Source organism: Podospora anserina, chromosome 3 (assembly GCF_000226545.1).
Source record: "Podospora anserina S mat+ genomic DNA chromosome 3, supercontig 1".
Lineage (NCBI taxonomy): Eukaryota > Fungi > Ascomycota > Sordariomycetes > Sordariales > Podosporaceae > Podospora > Podospora anserina.
The window spans coordinates 548510-564981 of NW_001914832.1; the positions used below are offsets into that span (position 1 = coordinate 548510).

The 16472-nt window shown below is 53.5% G+C and overlaps 5 protein-coding genes across 5 annotated transcripts; 1 reads left to right on the top strand and 4 right to left on the bottom strand.

Moving 5' to 3' along the window:
• Window positions 1-2633: 2633 nt before the first annotated feature.
• On the bottom strand, window positions 2634-2786 carry PODANS_3_1550 (uncharacterized protein; the record flags this gene model as incomplete). Its single annotated transcript, XM_001903390.1, has 1 exon — window positions 2634-2786. The coding sequence occupies one exon, from the start codon at window positions 2784-2786 to the stop codon at window positions 2634-2636; it is 153 nt and encodes a 50-aa protein (XP_001903425.1).
• Window positions 2787-3175: 389 nt separating this feature from the next.
• On the bottom strand, window positions 3176-5777 carry PODANS_3_1560 (uncharacterized protein; the record flags this gene model as incomplete). The annotated part of the gene is made up of 4 exons (XM_001903391.1): window positions 3176-3745; window positions 3804-4699; window positions 4757-5019; window positions 5077-5777. The coding sequence occupies 4 exons, from the start codon at window positions 5775-5777 to the stop codon at window positions 3176-3178; spliced, it is 2430 nt and encodes an 809-aa protein (XP_001903426.1).
• A 634-nt stretch (window positions 5778-6411) lies between these two features.
• Window positions 6412-6913, top strand: PODANS_3_1570 (uncharacterized protein; the record flags this gene model as incomplete). Its single annotated transcript, XM_001903392.1, has 5 exons — window positions 6412-6437; window positions 6495-6519; window positions 6610-6676; window positions 6752-6804; window positions 6872-6913. 5 exons carry the CDS (start codon window positions 6412-6414, stop codon window positions 6911-6913), a joined length of 213 nt encoding a protein of 70 aa, XP_001903427.1.
• A 734-nt stretch (window positions 6914-7647) lies between these two features.
• PODANS_3_1580 (uncharacterized protein) lies at window positions 7648-10851 on the bottom strand (the record flags this gene model as incomplete). The annotated part of the gene is made up of 3 exons (XM_001903393.1): window positions 7648-10098; window positions 10183-10728; window positions 10789-10851. 3 exons carry the CDS (start codon window positions 10849-10851, stop codon window positions 7648-7650), a joined length of 3060 nt encoding a protein of 1019 aa, XP_001903428.1.
• Window positions 10852-13109: 2258 nt separating this feature from the next.
• Window positions 13110-14213, bottom strand: PODANS_3_1590 (uncharacterized protein; the record flags this gene model as incomplete). The annotated part of the gene is made up of 2 exons (XM_001903394.1): window positions 13110-13981; window positions 14192-14213. 2 exons carry the CDS (start codon window positions 14211-14213, stop codon window positions 13110-13112), a joined length of 894 nt encoding a protein of 297 aa, XP_001903429.1.
• Window positions 14214-16472: the final 2259 nt, after the last annotated feature.

The window sequence follows — 16472 nt, forward strand, 5'->3', positions numbered from 1 at the left end:
CGTGCGTTTTTAAGGGGGGGGGGAGGGAGGGGTAAAAGGTGTGTAAAATGTGGGGGAGGGGGGGACGAAAAAAAAAAAAGGGAAGAAACCCCCCCCCCCCCGCGCCCCCCCAGTGAACACGGTTCAAGGACATGATCGCGGACCTTTGCCGCCCACCGTCACATGAAAAGCTGAGAAACAAGACCTCGCACCGCAAAGTGGCTTCGGTGTCTACGTTTGAGACTCAGCAGAACAAGTCCCGAAAGCCTTGGGGGTCAAGAAGCACGGTGAAACGGGAGGCAGGGTAACAGCGAGGGTGTTAAAGTCAGGCATATGAAGCGTGCAACGGCGGGCGGAACACTCTTCGGCAGCCTACATCTTGCTTCCTGCCCGGAGCCGATGGTTTGGTGTTGCCGTCCTGTCCTACCGGTCACGGTATTCGTTCTGTACAAGGCCATCAGCCAGCCGGGGGGTGGGCGCTCACCCAGCCTCAACCAGCACCAGCCTTGCCATTCAATGTCTGTCCACATATTGCACCCGCCGCCCGTTGTCCCCCCGTGGAAGTGTCTCTGTTTCTCTCGGTCTAGGCGCCACAAGTCTGCTGCCCATCGCCCGACCGACAGTCGCCCAGACCACCGGAGCGCCCAGTGCCCAATGCCGTGCTACCTTCGGCGTCGGTGGTCACCCAGTCAAGTCATCTACTCAAGACGAGACAAGACGAGGCGAGGCGACACGGCCGTGTGTTGAAGTTCGTGGTGCCGGTAGCTAGCATGTCAAGCAGTTCCGGGCTGAGAATGAAAAGAGCAGAGACCGCACAAGGCGAGGTAAGCTACTGCCGCCTGCAAGAGCACCGTGGTAAAGTGGTGGGTGGTCAGTTGCACGACCGACCAACCGTTTCCCGTTCGTTTCTGCTTTCATACATATGTGCTGTTCCACGGTTTTGTGCCACAAGCCGAAGGGGTCCTTGTTTTCATTTTTCTTGCACACACCCCTTTCTCAAACTCTGTTACTGTGCCTACCCCGGACCATCAACCATATGGTGAAAGGGTTCGCCAAAGTCCGAAGTCATCGGTGGGTAAGGTCTCGAGCCCCCAGCTCCTTGCCGCCAACAAGCATTCCCTCGGTCGAGTCAAAAGGTTGGGAAGGAATCCATCGGAAGGTGGAGGCGGCGCAAGGGTAGGAAGGCAAGGCAAAAAAGGGGCACAGCACCTTTCAAAGTCCCTGTGTGCATATCGCTCCTCTAGCAATGCTTGGACATCCGGGACCTAAGGCTCCTCGGGGAATGGTCAAGTCATTAAGACTATTTACACTACAACATGCCTCGCGGCGTGATACTGCCCACCCGGTAGTTTAGCCACCTATGTGCATACCATACGGACCTAGTCACTGCAAAAGTGCTCTCTCTCCTCCCCAATTCGCTCATGACTGGTGATGATGATGACAAGGCGTGTGTAAAATTCCCACCCCTAACAAGTAGCCTCCCAAACACAGTCAGCACCACATGTCCATCTCCATCTTCCAGCAACTGCAACCCAGCATAAGCATCGCAACCCTTTCCACACCACAGTTAACCTCCACGGCATTTCCCGCTCCTCATCCTGCACAGCTTCTCCTGTTGACACCCCCCTTTTCGGATCCATCACCCCCAACCCAAACCACCCATCAGAACCAAGGAAAGCAACTACCTACAGTGGCTAACCGACATCAAACTCCCCGAAGTCCCAGAACTTCAACTGCAACAGCAGACGTCGGTCTCGGTCTCGGCTGTGGTGCTCTTAAAAGACAACGCACTCACTAAACCACGAGACACAAGCTCACGGAGGTAGTACTAAAACATTCAACACTCCCTGCTTTGATTCTGATGAATGCCCAAAGACAAACCCGGCGAGAAAGATGCTCACCCAAACCGAGACAAAACACTCAGAAAAGAGACCACCACTTTCAGATCCTGGCATGATCGTAAGCTTCTGCTGCACAGCCTGAAACCTACAGACCCACCCGCATATGCATCCAATTTATTACACAGAGCGGCAGTCCTACCCAACCGTACCAGTCATGAAGTGACATGAGCCTGTGAGCCTGTGGGCCTGCGATAGTTCTTGGTTTTGCATTTCTTGTTTCTCTCGAGTTCCAACGCGGCTGCATGGAATGCATTTTATACAAGCAGAACCGGAACCATTATCCAGGAAAAGATTCCCTTCCAAGAAAACAAGAGAATGTGTAAAGAAAACAAGAGAATGCGTAAAACAAACAGTAAAATCACCAGGTTTACTTCTAATCTAATCCTTGTGCCTATGCATATGTCCCTTTGGCAGTGTCATGTCGGGTTGTGCCATGTTTATACCACCCTCATGCTAGAAAAACAACATCAACTCCGGTCCAGTTCCGGTCCCCTTGATTACCCAGCGAGTCCAGTTGACCCCATGGAGAAACGAGTCTTCAGGGTGTCCAAGATACAACCCTGTTTGCAGACGATATCGAAACAAAAGCCCCCCCTTCCGTAAACAAGCCAGCCATCCGGCCCATATCTAAACCTAGCCATCCAGCCATCGCCGCAAAACGACATATGCAAGAGGTGGGGAAGCGCCTCCTCTCACCGGGGCAGCATGTAAACATGCCTCTTCTCAATGGCCGGACCTAGTAGAGGGCCCGCTCTATCGGGCGGCGGTGGATGGGTGCGTCTTCTGAGGAAAAAAGGGGTGGCGTAACGCCTCTGCAGGCGTGAGCCGTTTGTCGGGATTCAGCGTCAGGCAACGCTCAAGCAGGTCAATGAAATGGTTCAAATCCCTGGTCTCCGAGTCGTTCATACCGCTCGAAGCCGCGAGGAGGCGGGTACGCAAATCCCGGGTTGGCTTAACGACGGGCAAGGTCTTCACTGTGGTCTACAAGGTAGGTCAGTAAGGACTGTCAACTCTCTCTTTGGATGGGCGAGTGCAACGCAGGAAAAAGGCTGACGACGTTCAACGAGGGCTGAAAGAAACATTTCCCCAGCCTTGGCACAGGCATGACGGGCAAAAGAGGGGGGCGTCGTCGGGCAAAGATGGTCATCACAAGCGACGATTGGGACCGAGGCGTTCGCACTTGACGGGTGTCTGCCGCGTATCTGGGGCACGCTTCTGCACATCGGAATATTGGGATGGCCTGGCTCGAGGCCAAGCTCATACTCCCCGACCTCAGCAGCAGGGGTTATGGCCCGTTAGTGGCCACGAATTAACAGACCACGGGCACAGCACCCGCCTGACCCGTTTGGCTGGCCCCAAAAAAAGAAGCGGAATCCAAATAGAACGGGCGTCTGGTGTATCAAAGGAGTGTATGTGTGTATGTGCTGTGGGAAGTGGAGGATGGAAAGGGATCGCGCATTAAACCATGCAGCAAAACAAAAAAAAGCAGGACTCACCTTTCCAAGAATTTTGTCCCGTTCCACGCTGATGAAGTTGCCGAGCTCGTCAAAGTGTATGCTCGACAGTTGGCCGCGTCGGTACATCTTGGCACTGAGCTTTCCGCGGATCTCCATGATGTTTTTGAGCATCTGGTTGTTGCTATCGCCAGTAAAGAGAATCTTGCCGGTATACAACTCGTAGAGGGTGCATCCAATCGACCACATATCCACGGCATAGTCGTAAGGCATGCCCAGGATGATTTCAGGGGCACGATAGAATCTGCTGACCAAGTACGGTGTAATCTCTGTCGACGCCGTTGCCGCGTCAGAACGATCGATGGCTGTTCCCAAATCGCAAATCTTGAGCACATTCCGCGCCTCGTTGACCTGCAAACAGAGTCAGCATATGAGTCCAGTTCCTTAGCCTGTCACGTCTTCGTCTTACCAGAATATTGTCAGGCTTCAAATCAGCATGGATGATGCTGCACTTGCGCATATGTCCAAGGGCAATGAAGATTTGGGAGGCATATATCCGAGTCGCATTCAAATTGATGCCCACATTGTTGCCAAACTTCTTCAAAACTTCGCGCAGGTTCATGCTCAAATTCTCAAACGCCATACACAAGTGGCCCTTGTACTCGAATGATCTTTCAAACCGAACCAGATGCTTTTTGTTGTCCGGGTCGGCCGCGTTGAGCTTCTGAAGAATGGCAATCTCTGTAAAACCGCCTTTCCGCAGCGCATCATTGTTCCGCATGATCTTGATTGCAACCACTTGCTTGTTGGTGACATCAACAGCACGTGCTACCCCTGAAAACATGCCACGGCCGAGGGTAGTGAGAACCTGATAGCGACCATCGAGGAGCTCACCAGGCCGAATCTTGTAGTAGCCGTCCTTGTCGTCCCCCTCGATATTTTTGCCGCCTGCGCCATGCTGAGGTCTACTATCGTCAGCTGCCGCAGCCTTCGGGTGCGCTGGAGCTACGAATTTCTGCTCGTCGAAGTCATCCGCAAACATGTCGAAGTCATCGTCGTCTTCGTCTGCTTTCTTGGTGCCATTCTCTTGCTCCCCCGAAGCGGAAACCGTGGCAGCCTCCGGCTGAGAGGGGTCTCGCAGCTCACCATGTAACCCTACGTTGCCATGTCGCTGCTCATCCCGTTTCTCGTCTTCCTGCATGTCCACGGTCGGGTCATAATCTGCAGCTGAAGGGCCATCCTCGTCATGAGACTTGGCTCGAATGTGAGCATTAATGAGAGCTTGATCATCAGCAAAATTGAGGGCCGTTGCAGACATGTCCTCTGGGGCTTTACCAGGGGACAGAGCTGGTGATGAGATGCCGTCTATAAAATGTTAGTGGTGTTGAAGTTGAAGGTGGAGAAGAAAGTTTGAGCACTTACTAGAGTTGGGAGTAGCTGCGTCCACTTTCAGGAGACCAGGGGTGCTCTGGCGAGTGGATGCTGGACTGGACACGTTCTTTTCGCCAGCCTGCAATGATTGAATAGTGGGGGTTGAAGCTCCAATACCTCTCTTGTAGGCAGCTTCTCTGAGGCGGCGACGACGTTCGATTTCGGCCTTCTCCCTAGCTTCCTCGTCCATGACAGCATCCGGGTCCCAGTCCATGTCAGGTTCGGCAGCCTGAGCAGACTCTTGAGTGGGAGTACTAGCACATAGAGGATTAGGACATTGCCGCTGAATTCAGGGTCATAAGAAAGCTTACCCGTTCTGTGAGATGGCAAGCTCATTGATACCGCGTTCAACCGTTGCACCTTGGTCAATTTTAGCATGGTTTTTGGAAACACCCGAAGCTTCCACAGAGCTGGCCTTCTTGGAGAGGGAGCCGTTCTGCGACTGTCTATCGACATGGGCACTATACTTGTGTTCGTCTGCCGCATGACGGTCCGAGCCATATCGGCCCCTGTCTCGCCTTCCCCGATCACGGCGATCTCTGGGAGAGCGACTGTGGTTTCTAGGCCGCTTGTCTGGATAGTCATCATGACCGCGGTCCCTGCCATAACCTCGGTCAGAGCCACGGTTGCGGTCACTGCCACCGCGATAGTCTCGATGTCCAGAGTGAGTCGGGCGTTCGTCGTACAGCAATTCGGATCCGCGAGAGGGAGGGCGATCTAAGTCACGGCCATGGCGACGGTCATCTCGGTAGTTGTCCTCATAGCGTACGCGGAACTGGCGTGGTTCCCGTCTATCGCGAGTATGGCGGTCGTCCCGATCATCGCTGGGTCTTTTCCAGCCCCGAGGAGAGTGGCTACGTTGAGCTGCTGTATCATACTCGGGCTCGCGGGACGCTTGTCTTCCTTGATGATGTCTGCCTCTTCGGTCAACATCAATGTTTCGTTCAGCGCGAGGCAGGGAAGTTGCCTCTACAATTTCCCCTTCATCCGAACTGGGAACTGGAGATGCCATTGTACCGACCGCCTTGCTCTGAGTCTTACTGTCTGCCCTGTTTTCCACCAAGACCTTTTTTTCCAGCGCAGCTGGCAACCAATCTGCGCTCTGCTGTGGAGGAGGAGCAAACAAGTGTCAGCCGTGAACTGTCAACGCAATAAACCAAATGTGGAGGGCTGAAGCCGACCAGTCAAGTGTTTCCAACCTCTCAAGCCTTGTGGGTGATGGTGCTGTGGATTCAGGGGATATGAGTGATATGATGCAATAAGACAAGATGATCTGATATCTGCCCTGCGAACTTGGTGTGCTGATGATGATGCTGACCTGACTCGAGTGGAGAAAGGCGAGAGATGAAGTCGCTGCCCACTTGAAAGTCCCCAGGTGCGACGCGGGCGCGCATGCCACGGCATTGGGCCTTAGACTGGGGCATCCGTGCGTCAAAAAGGTGCTAAAACGAATATGCCGGTGTTCTACCGGTTGACCGCCCGGTGATTGTGGACCTCCTATTGTGACTTGATCTCCACTACCAGCGTTCTCAACCGCGGGGCAAATCATCCTAACAAAGTTCACCAGGCTCCTGATTTCTTTGCGCCAGTTCACCAGCATCAACCACACCAACATCTTTTACACTTCTACACAAACAAAAGTCATCATGGGCGGACAAGGCAGAGAAGGCAAGTGTCGCTGTGTTATCATCCCCCTCCAAAGACCTCACTAACCTCTGCGCGCTTACACAGGTGGCAAGGCCAAGCCCCTCAAGGTCAGTCTCTTTCTCGATCGATAGTGCACCGAAAACCAAAGCGCCGACTAGATAATACGCAATGAGCCAAGGACTGACGGACAACGACAGGCCCCCAAGAAGCAAAACAAGGAGCTCGATGATGAGGACAAGGCTTTCCTTGAGAAGCAGCGTGCTGGTACGATACCCCCAATGCAATATGCGCTCCCGCGCAGAGAATGGACAGCAACTAACATGATTGGGCCAACTGCAGCTGAGAAGGCCAAGAAGGAGATGGCCGCCAAGGCTGGCGGTAAGGGACCACTGGTGAGTCGTCCTGTCATCAGCCATCAGGGGAGTCAGATCAGGCCTAACCTTTCTTTGTGTTGTGTAGAACACCGGTGCCCAGGGTATCAAGAAGTCTGGAAAGAAGTAAACGGTGTACCCTCTGTGGGGCTTCGTTGGGAATGGACACTATTAGGGCGTTTTGGGGGTTGTGGGTTGCGGGATTGTTATCAGGTTAAGGGCTCAGCTCGGCAGGTAGCAAAGGTGCTCGGTGATGGCTTTGTGGCGCAATAGAGATTCAGTCAAGTGCTGACTGCTTGCTGCTTGGTATGCATGGCATCTTTCCTGTCTTCGCTAGTGCGCTGTCGGAGATGTCTCTGACCCAAAACTGCCGCTGAACCTCATGAGGTTGGCATGGAGTTGTAACAGCAATATGTTTTAACGTTCCTGTACGCGACATGTACACGAGAGATCACCCCATCCAGAATGATATCTACAGCGAGATCTTTGCTCCGTAAATACTTCACCAAAGTATATACATGATGGGGGATGGGTAACGTACCCGAGCCCCACACCCAAAAGGAATTACATGAAATTATACATGCACCTCGGAACCCTCTCTCTATCCTCTTTTTCTAGAACCTGCGCCTAGTCTTCTTGTGTCCCCATTGAAATTCGTAGCGTGACGTGATGTGAACGTGATTTGGCGTGCTAGAAGCCAAACAGTCCACACAGACTTAACCTTGAAACAAGGTGATTACAGCAAATCTATTCAGAAAAACAACGCCCAAAGACCATGCTTATCTACCCAAATGCAATGATTGTTGTGCTTAATCACCACCCAACCACGGTTTGCTTCTATTCATCATCACTTATCCAAGGAGATTAGCCCCTATAGGTGTTGCCACCATTGCCGCCGCCCGGAGGGCCTGGTGTTCCTCTCCGCGGCCCTCTAAAGTAGTCATATTGTGTCGGGTCTTGACTTGTCGCTGGCTGGCCAAATTCTTGATCGCTCTGCGGAAGGCCGCCATAGCGGGGCCCCCCACCAAAGATGCCAGGCGGAATGGTAGGAACACCAGGTCTGTAAGTCCCAACGTCACCATCATAGCTCCCGTCTCCCGGGCCACCAGCAGCCGGTGTGGTGGGATAACTCGATACCGGCATCAGCGCGGCTCCCTGCACCAGGTTGGCACCACTATCATTGCCAAGGCTGTATAAAGGACTCCTGCTGCGACTGGGCACCTCATGTGCGCCCAGTATGGGGGGTGAGTAGACGGATGGGCCCGCGTAGCCACTGGATGATGGCCCAGCCCCAGGGTCGTTGTACGGTGACAACAGCCTGCGATTGGCGCCGAAGCCCATTCCTCCACTCGGCGTTCCGGGTCGGGAGTCTGGCCCGCTCATCATGGTGCCCGGCGTGCCCGGCCGATGGATGTCTGATCCAAAGAGCTCGCCTGCACCATGGTCTTCTGCGAATTCGTCGCGGTTCTTGTAAAATTCAAAGTCAAGACGTGATTCGGGTACCACTTCGAAACCAGGCATGCTCGGCGACGCCTTGCCAGCCTTGCCGGACATCATGGAATCCATAACGTACGTGTCGCTGTAGCCGCTGACAGATACCGAATCTCCCAGGCCACCCGCTTCCCTACCGTCGCTCAGCCGCCCTTGATAGATGCTCGCAAGAACATTCTGTGCCTTTGCGTGAACCATGGGTGTGATGAGGGGCTTGTAGAGAGCCGGATGGCCAAAACGAGCCGCAAGACGATCGTTCCGCATACTTTGCTCCTTGACATTCAGCCCTTCTTCAGTCCGTCCTTGCTTGGTAAATCTCGTCGCATAAAAGTGGATCTTATCATCGTAGACGCGGCTGCAGACTATCTTGAAAACGATCAACAAGATGGGCAGCGGTGCCAGAGCATATACTTGGGTCCGATCGACTTGGATGCCACGGACCCAAACGACCAAGAAGGTGACCAGGTTGGCAAGAAAGGTCCCGAACAGGAAACGGTTGAACAGCACGCGCCAGAACATGCCTCCGCTTTCCGTCTTCGTAACGAAAATGTAGAGCAACAAGTACTTCTTGAAAGCCACATCGATACAGAAGAACAGTGCTGCCGCAGGGAGGACAAGAGGCTGAATGGGGGCATAGCAGAGGGCGACGGTGGCGTAGAAAAGGAAGTAGTTGTAGTAGCTGGCGTAATCAAAGGGCGGTGGTGCTGTGAGCTCGATCAGTTCCCGAGGCGTTGGGTTAGAGAACTTTCGCACAACGAAGCTGTAGAAGAGAGTCCACAGTTGCGCAAGATCAATCGCCGCACCGAGCTGTCTCTGCAGGAGCCATGAGACCCAGAAAGGAGACACTTTGATGAGTGAGAGGAACAGGAGAAATCCGAAATCGGCTTCGTAGATGGCCTTCCAAGCATCCTGACCGTTGTTGGTCCTCTGAACAACCGTAGCAGTAAATCCCCAGATGGCACTGAAAACGGAGAAGATGAAGAGGTTGTTGAAAGTGAAGAAGGCGTACAGTTTCGCGACGACATGGCGCTCTCTTCCCGTTTTAGTCTTATCGCCTGCTCTGATGGACATGCGGCGGAAAGCAATCGGAAGTAGCAGGTAAACAAGTGACATGATTGCCGGAGATGCGATACCCTGAACAATGGACCAGAATTGGGGGCTGCTGGCCAGTTCGTCCCGGAACTCTTTCCATACCAAGCCCAAGTTACTCAGATTGACCAGGAAGACGGCGATGAAAGCATTGGGAACAATCCACAGAATAGTGAGAACCGCCATCCAGAAATTGTTCCACAGGCGCCTCCTACGGCGAGCTGATGGACTCAGTGGCATGTTCTCCCAGATGATGTCGTTTGGCCGAGGAGCCAGCTTGATGATCGCACCTTGAGGCTTCTTCTTCCGACACAGGTAGGCGATGGAGTGTGTCTCGGAGATATCTGAGTATGACGCAAAACCATACGGCATGGTCACTCTCTTATCCACCCTTTGCCGAACATCTTTGATCTCGAGCTCCAGCAGCTTGATGCGCTCGGTAAGATAGTCAATGGCGTCGACTTTGTGGCCCTTGGGATAGCTTGCGTATGAGTGGTCCTTCTTGGAAGGTCGACAGAGAGGTCTTGCTGGTGGCAGGTTTTTGGGGTCCTTCAGATAGACTGCCAGGACCTTTTCGAGCTTCCTGACTGTCTTGCCATGCGACTCAATGAGACTTGGGAGAATCCTGACATCACGAGCGATGGCAGTTCTTGAGAAGGAAGAGCTTGGGACCACACTATCGATGATTCGAGCGATACCCTCGTCTGAGCCTAGGTTCTTTGGAATATCGTACACCTAGAAACGCACAGTGTCAGCCAAGCACTCCTGACTTTGTCACATGGTATAACCACGATGGAGTGCAAAGGGGGTGTTCCATACCATCAGCGTACGGCTGTGCAAACTGTGTTGATACTCCTCGCTCTCGTAGTACTTTCGCCTCAACTGGACAACCTTTCTATAGTTCCACCAGAGAAAGACACAAACAACAATGTCAAAGATCCAGGCCACGCTGACACTCGCCCACTGAGCCGACCCCCACACCAAGTTAGGTGTAATCTTGGAGAGCCAGTTGTCTTCGATGCCCACGCGAGTCGTTGCAGTCCAGTTGACAGGAATCAAGATAGCGCAGCCGAGAACTGTGAGAATGGCAAATATGTTGCGGCACATCCTTGTAAATCGCATAAAGATGGTGGCGTCCATCCCAATCAAGTTGACCATATCCTCCTCGGTTGTCTTCCACAACGGGGTAACCCAAGCAAAGAAGCCCTTCCCCATCGGCGGCGGGGCATGTTTTTCGTCGGCATGTTTGAGCTTCGGCGCATATACAACACTATTGAACGGTCGGAGAATCGAAAAGAGGAAGGCGATCACGGCTGTGGTTCCGATGGAAGAGCCCAGCGCAGCAATGATGGCAGTTTTTTGCAACTAGCGGTTTGTTCGTCAGCGGTCTTGTGTTGTCAAATCGACATGACGGGATAACGGTACCTGTGTTGAAAAGGGATCAGCCAGCAAATCCAGGAGGATCTGCCCAGGATCCTTTTCCGCCATGGTGGCTCTGGGCTGAAAGTGAAGCAACGCCCTCGAAGGGCAAGATGAGTAAAGGAGGTCCCCAGATTCCGAAAATCAGGGTCCAAAGCGGATGGATGGATGGACAGAAATCGAGCGGCAGCTACAGTCTAATCAATCTGGCCCGGCTGTATACCCAACCCGTGCCCATTCGTTGTTGCAACCAACCCACGCGGGCTGCCCCTTTATCGTTCTTTATCGTCACGTTTCAAATGTTGTCGTGCCGTCGTGAACAACGGCAGCTTTGGTTCGCCCAAAGCCGGACGATGTCGTCGTGCAAGATGTCGCCGAGCGTCCCTCGAATACCTATGGCTTCTGGGTTGTGTGGGCGTGTTGTCGAAGCTGGATGGAATTCGGGGAGAAGCAGCGAAAAACGACGTGGGTGACGTATAGGACGGGCGCCAAGGCGCGAATGCGTTGGGCTTGGAGGATCCCAGAGACAAGCGATCTAGATCGGCATACTTTTTGGACTATGTATTCCAGTATTCTGGAAGTTTTGGAAACTTCCACGAGGTTGAGGGGGCGCCCGAGGTGCAGCACGCAAATCAGGACAAAGAATAGGCGCGCAAAATCACAGGAAAAAGGAGTGTCAGGAGGAATCGAAATCAAAGCGAGTGGTATTTTCGAGACCCCCCCCAGGTAGCGAGTGAATATGGAATGGCGTCTGTTGGGTGGAAAAAACACCGACTGGAGTTTGGAGTTCTTGGTGTTCGCCAGAGCTGGGGAAGGAGGCCCAGACACCGGCGCTATCCCGCCCAAGGCCGTGCACAAGTCAGGGTCCCAGGCCCGGAACGGTTCCTCCAATTTTTTTTGCTGCGTCACCGCCTGACAACCTGTCTAGAAGGATTTAGGGACTGCAGTACGATTGGCCACCCCTAAGAACTCCAGATGACCAAGCTTTCCGGAGTGTGGTGTCGAGGCAAAGACGCAGCAAAAAGTATACAGCTTGGCCCAATGACCGGTTTTGCATCCACGGCATCTTTCCAAGATCCGTGTTCTATTTTGGCACTGCCTCTCGATTGGGATGCATCACTGGATCTGGGCGCCCCACCTGGACCCTGTGGGCGTGACATCCCTCAAAGAATACGAGCTTCATCCACGGCCCAAAACCTGGGTACCTATCCCCATTGCTAACCTCCTCGCCAACTGTTCTCTGTTGTGGCAGTCGATCACTCATGAGGCCGCCTGAGGGGCCACTTGCTGTTTGAAACAGTGTTTGCGTGTTCCCATTCCTGCTGCAGGCCGTTGCATGAACTCCAAGCTTCCATTTAGCGTTGGTGGCAGGATATCCCCGGGCCCGGCTCTTCTTCCCGACCCCGTCCCTTGCCGACTGACTGGCGATCATTTTACCCTTTGATCGACAAGATCCAGCAACAGCTTCTAAACTCCGCGTGCAAAATATTTATCGCGAGAATGAAAATGGTGGCGTATATAAGTAAACATTGCCAGCAAGTCCAGTGGAAGGGAGAAGCTGCGGGCTGGGTAAGGGAACTATGCATGACATTTGAATATGGGACGAAGCTGAATCCGACAATCGGGCGAGTGTCGTCATGCTACTGGCCCCGACCAACGTTGACGACCCGGAAGGCATCAATCGGGGGTGTTCGGCAGGCCCGGTTGGCCGGCCATGACCTTTCAACCAGCCAACGTGCTCACCGGAAGTCAGCCTCTTCAAGCCACCCACCACATTTCCCTCAAAACACCCTCCATCTTCCTGGATACGGAAATATTCTCTTTTGAACTCACGGAGATAACAGTCTATGCTCAATTCTGTCAGTCGTGTCCGAGGGAGATTTGCCGCAACGATAAGAACATCCAGCTTTGGTTCATATAACCGCGTTAGACAGGTGATGACAATGTGGATTCATCATGTCTTTTGTTGGCCTCCTCCATCTTTTCCATTTGCAAACCAGATGTCCCGGTTGAAAAACGGACAAATATATTTCACGCTTCCAAAGGATAGAGACGCCCCTGATCATCCCCTGAAGCATTCAGCTCTTTGGAAGTCTTTGCGAGAGGCCATGGTGTTTTAGATGGCACCTGAAATATACCAGATAGCTGTTGGAAGACTTATGAGTAGCTCTAACAAGGTGATCTCCTGACAACTGCTGCTTATTTACATCAGAATTCTGGAGAAATCACATTCCCAAATCAAATCCAAAACGATCCCAAAGAAAAGGTCGAGTGTCGAGCATAGATGTTAGTTGTTCTCAGCCTTAGCTTTCCCTCTCAACCGAGACTTATACCGGACCTTGGCTTCTTGTCTTCCTCGCTGTACGTCCAACTGATGTGAGAATTTTGCGTTCTTTCTGCTGTTTCTTGGGCCGGCCGGGGCCGCGTTTTTTTGTTGGTATCTCGCTCTTATTCACGGCGTTGGTGATGCTGATCTCGGGTTGAGCCTGCGTTTCGCCGAGGTCACCGTTGCTATCCCCGAAAGCCTCCTCTGCCTTTCTCTTTCCGCCCCCAAGCGGCGGTATAGATGCTGCTGTTTTAGTCGCTGCTGTACTGTCCGGGGCCACAGGAGCTTCACCCATCTCAGCATCGTCGTCCCTGGTGTTGCCATTAGCACTAACAGCTGGCGCATGAGCGGCTTTGTCATTTTTGGCATCTTCTGCCACCTTGTCAGTATTAACCTCCGTAGACTCAGCTGAAACGTCCGAGGTAGCTGCCTCCGTGCTTTTCTGGGGTGTATCCGTCGTCTCAACGTCTTTGGTGGTGCCGTTTGTCACCGTCTTGACTAATGCGGCTGGCAACGTGACGGATTCGGGGGGTGTAGCTTTGGTCTGGCCGCTAGGCTCGGTTTTGGCGCTGTCCAAGTTCTCTTCTGATGTCGACGGCTCTGCGAGGCTCTCTGAAGTTGGAGCCGAAGCTGGAGCCGGAGCCGGAGCCGGAGCCGGAGCCGGAGTTAGGGTAGCTGAAGACGGTGCGGCGATACGTGACTCCACAGGACCGCCTGATGCAACTGGGGCGACCTGACCAGTTTTGTCATTGTCGCCGGTTGCTTTATTGTCAACATCGCCATTCGCCACTGCATTGATGTCGGCCAGTTTTGAAGTTTCGCCGACATCAGTCGACCAAGCCGGCGGTGCAGAGGTTAGCTCTTGATGGGTGACTACCGATAAGCGGAGACTTGATGTTAGCAGTGGACAGTAGCATACGCGTATCGAAGCCCTCGCTGTCACGTGTCACCACCTTAATCGTTCTTCAACTGCGTAACTGCGTGCCGACATCCATTGGGATCTCATCCGTCATTTGGACGCGCAAAGCTGAGCCCATTGACGAGTGATGATGGCTATTCCGCGTGGGGGAGGCTGTCTCGTACCTTTCTCCGCTTCCCCAGACATTGCGAACGAAGGCCGAAGTGCGATTGTAACAAGCAGCAATGACGTAACGTCGGAGGACTTGGCGCTAGATAGGGAAAATAGGAATTGAAGCACGGCAATTGTCAACAGGCCAAATTGGGCGCGAGGCAGAATGATAGCTGCTGTACTGTAACTCGATGACAGGTTGACAATTTGAAGTTGATGCAGAAGCACGCAGGAGGGCAGATCGCAGAGGTTGAGACGGCAGCAGCATGCCATTGTCTTTTTGTCTCGAGATGCTCCCGTTGCACAGACAAATCAGGATTGGTTGGATCTCATCATGGATCTGCGGCTCTTGAAAACATGACGGGATCAGGAATGACATGCCACACTAGTGTGCATCCATTCTACACATCATGCCATGAGCTAGTCTTCACCTTGGTTGAATACCGCCTCTCGCCATCTCTCACCTCATCATTCACTTAACCTCACCGTGGGTGCTCACGTCCCAGTTCCATCTTCACCGGGGTTTGTATTTATGCTTCAGTGTGGAGGAAGCTATCCAGCCACCGCACTTGGCGGGGTTGGCGGGGCTCGAACGGGTATGCCAGGGTGCAGGTGTCAGGCTAGAATTCTCTACACCCTTCTACTTATAAACGTTCCTGAACCAAAAACCTCATGGCGGCCTATCATTTGCTTCCTCATGCCCACGATGGGGCCAATGGATATGCATTCGGTGAGACAAGAGTGACAAGGCCCCAAAGACTCAGGCTGCCCACGCTGTTGCAGAGTCTGTCGTCCGGGAGGCTGCTAGCGCACCCCACGATGATCGGCAAGCACCCTCACTGGACACTAGGTCGTGCAGCCAAAGCTCGCTGTCATTTTTTTTCGTGGTCTGCTGCCACCTCAACGAGGAAAGGGACGAAAAAAGAAACCTAGAATCATGCATGAGAGCATGCCGCACAGCTATTATAAGGCTTCAACGGCCAATCGGGCCAATGACATGTTGCTGTTCCCACCACCGTCCACATATCCCGTCAAAGCTGCATTTGTTTCTGCTTGAGGGCCACTTTGATTGAGTCGGCTGTGGCCAATGCTTGCCGGTTAGCCGTCTGTGCCGTCTCCCCAAGAGGGAAGGCATTTAACAACACCAATACTTCTGAGATTCGTCTAAGTGTCTTGTCGATTCGAAGGGAAAACTCTCTGCAAATTGCAAAAGCGAGCTTCTGTTGGTCCCTGCCGAGAATAACCGGAGATCCGTCCCCTGTCCAGAGGCACTCTGCAAGGCTGTTTATCGCTGGCTTCGCTGTTCTCACGACGTCGCAGCATCTGAGGGATTGCGTGACGCTAGCGGGGCAGCAGAGTCTGAATCTGGTCTGAATCTTCCATCATCGCCCCCACCATGGAGCAGCAGACGGAGAACACCAGCCACTCACACCACCCGCCCAGCTCGGGCCAAGACATGTTTGGTTATCACACTCCCGACCACGTGCCATAGCGCGCATCTGAAGCTGTTTCTCTGAACAAGAGCGCGTTAGTAGAGGCGGGCGGAAATGCAAGCAGCGGTTGCACGGCGGGGTCCGGGGCGCAGTCGCCGGAAGCCATCGCTGCGGTGCGGTCTAGGAATGGAGCCTCGAGGCATCACCGCATCCGACCACCTGAGGAGGTTTGAGGTTCTAGAATGGCAGCAACATCGCAAGGTGCCAAGGCTGAGGCCAAGAGCTCTTGGCGAAGAGGAAAAGCGGGCATCCCAGCCCTTTGCCAATCCCGCGTCTGGCTGGCCCTATCAGAGCCCGGCTTGGAGTGTGTTAGTCTTTGTCGAGAACCAGGGGATGACGCTCATCTGTCTTCAGTCGCCACCCGATTGCAGTCTTATCACTCCTACCGAACGCCGCCGTCACCCACAGCGGGGCTCTCGAGGACGTATGCCACGCCCAACTGCTTGGCTCGCCCAGCATCTCGCAGCATTGAGCGGGTTTGAAGAGTCAATCCAAGGTCCGAGGCAGCTGTGAGAGCCGGGATGGAGTTCTTGGGGCTTCTTGGCCTGCTACCCGCCAAGTCCACTGTTGCTTTGGCCGCCGACTTATCGGTGAGCAGCATGCAAAAAGATGCTGGGCCCTGGCCGGTACCTCGACGGAGCACCCAGTTTCTGTGCGGTTACTTAAACAAAGCAGGTACCCCGTCATTCCCCCGTGATCCGGGACTCGCTTCTTGCGTCACTGTCCAGAGGAGGAAAAAAACAAGCTTCTCTCCCCCATCGTCCAAGCTTTGTGCGTCGTTGGCTCCACGGCGTCAAACTCC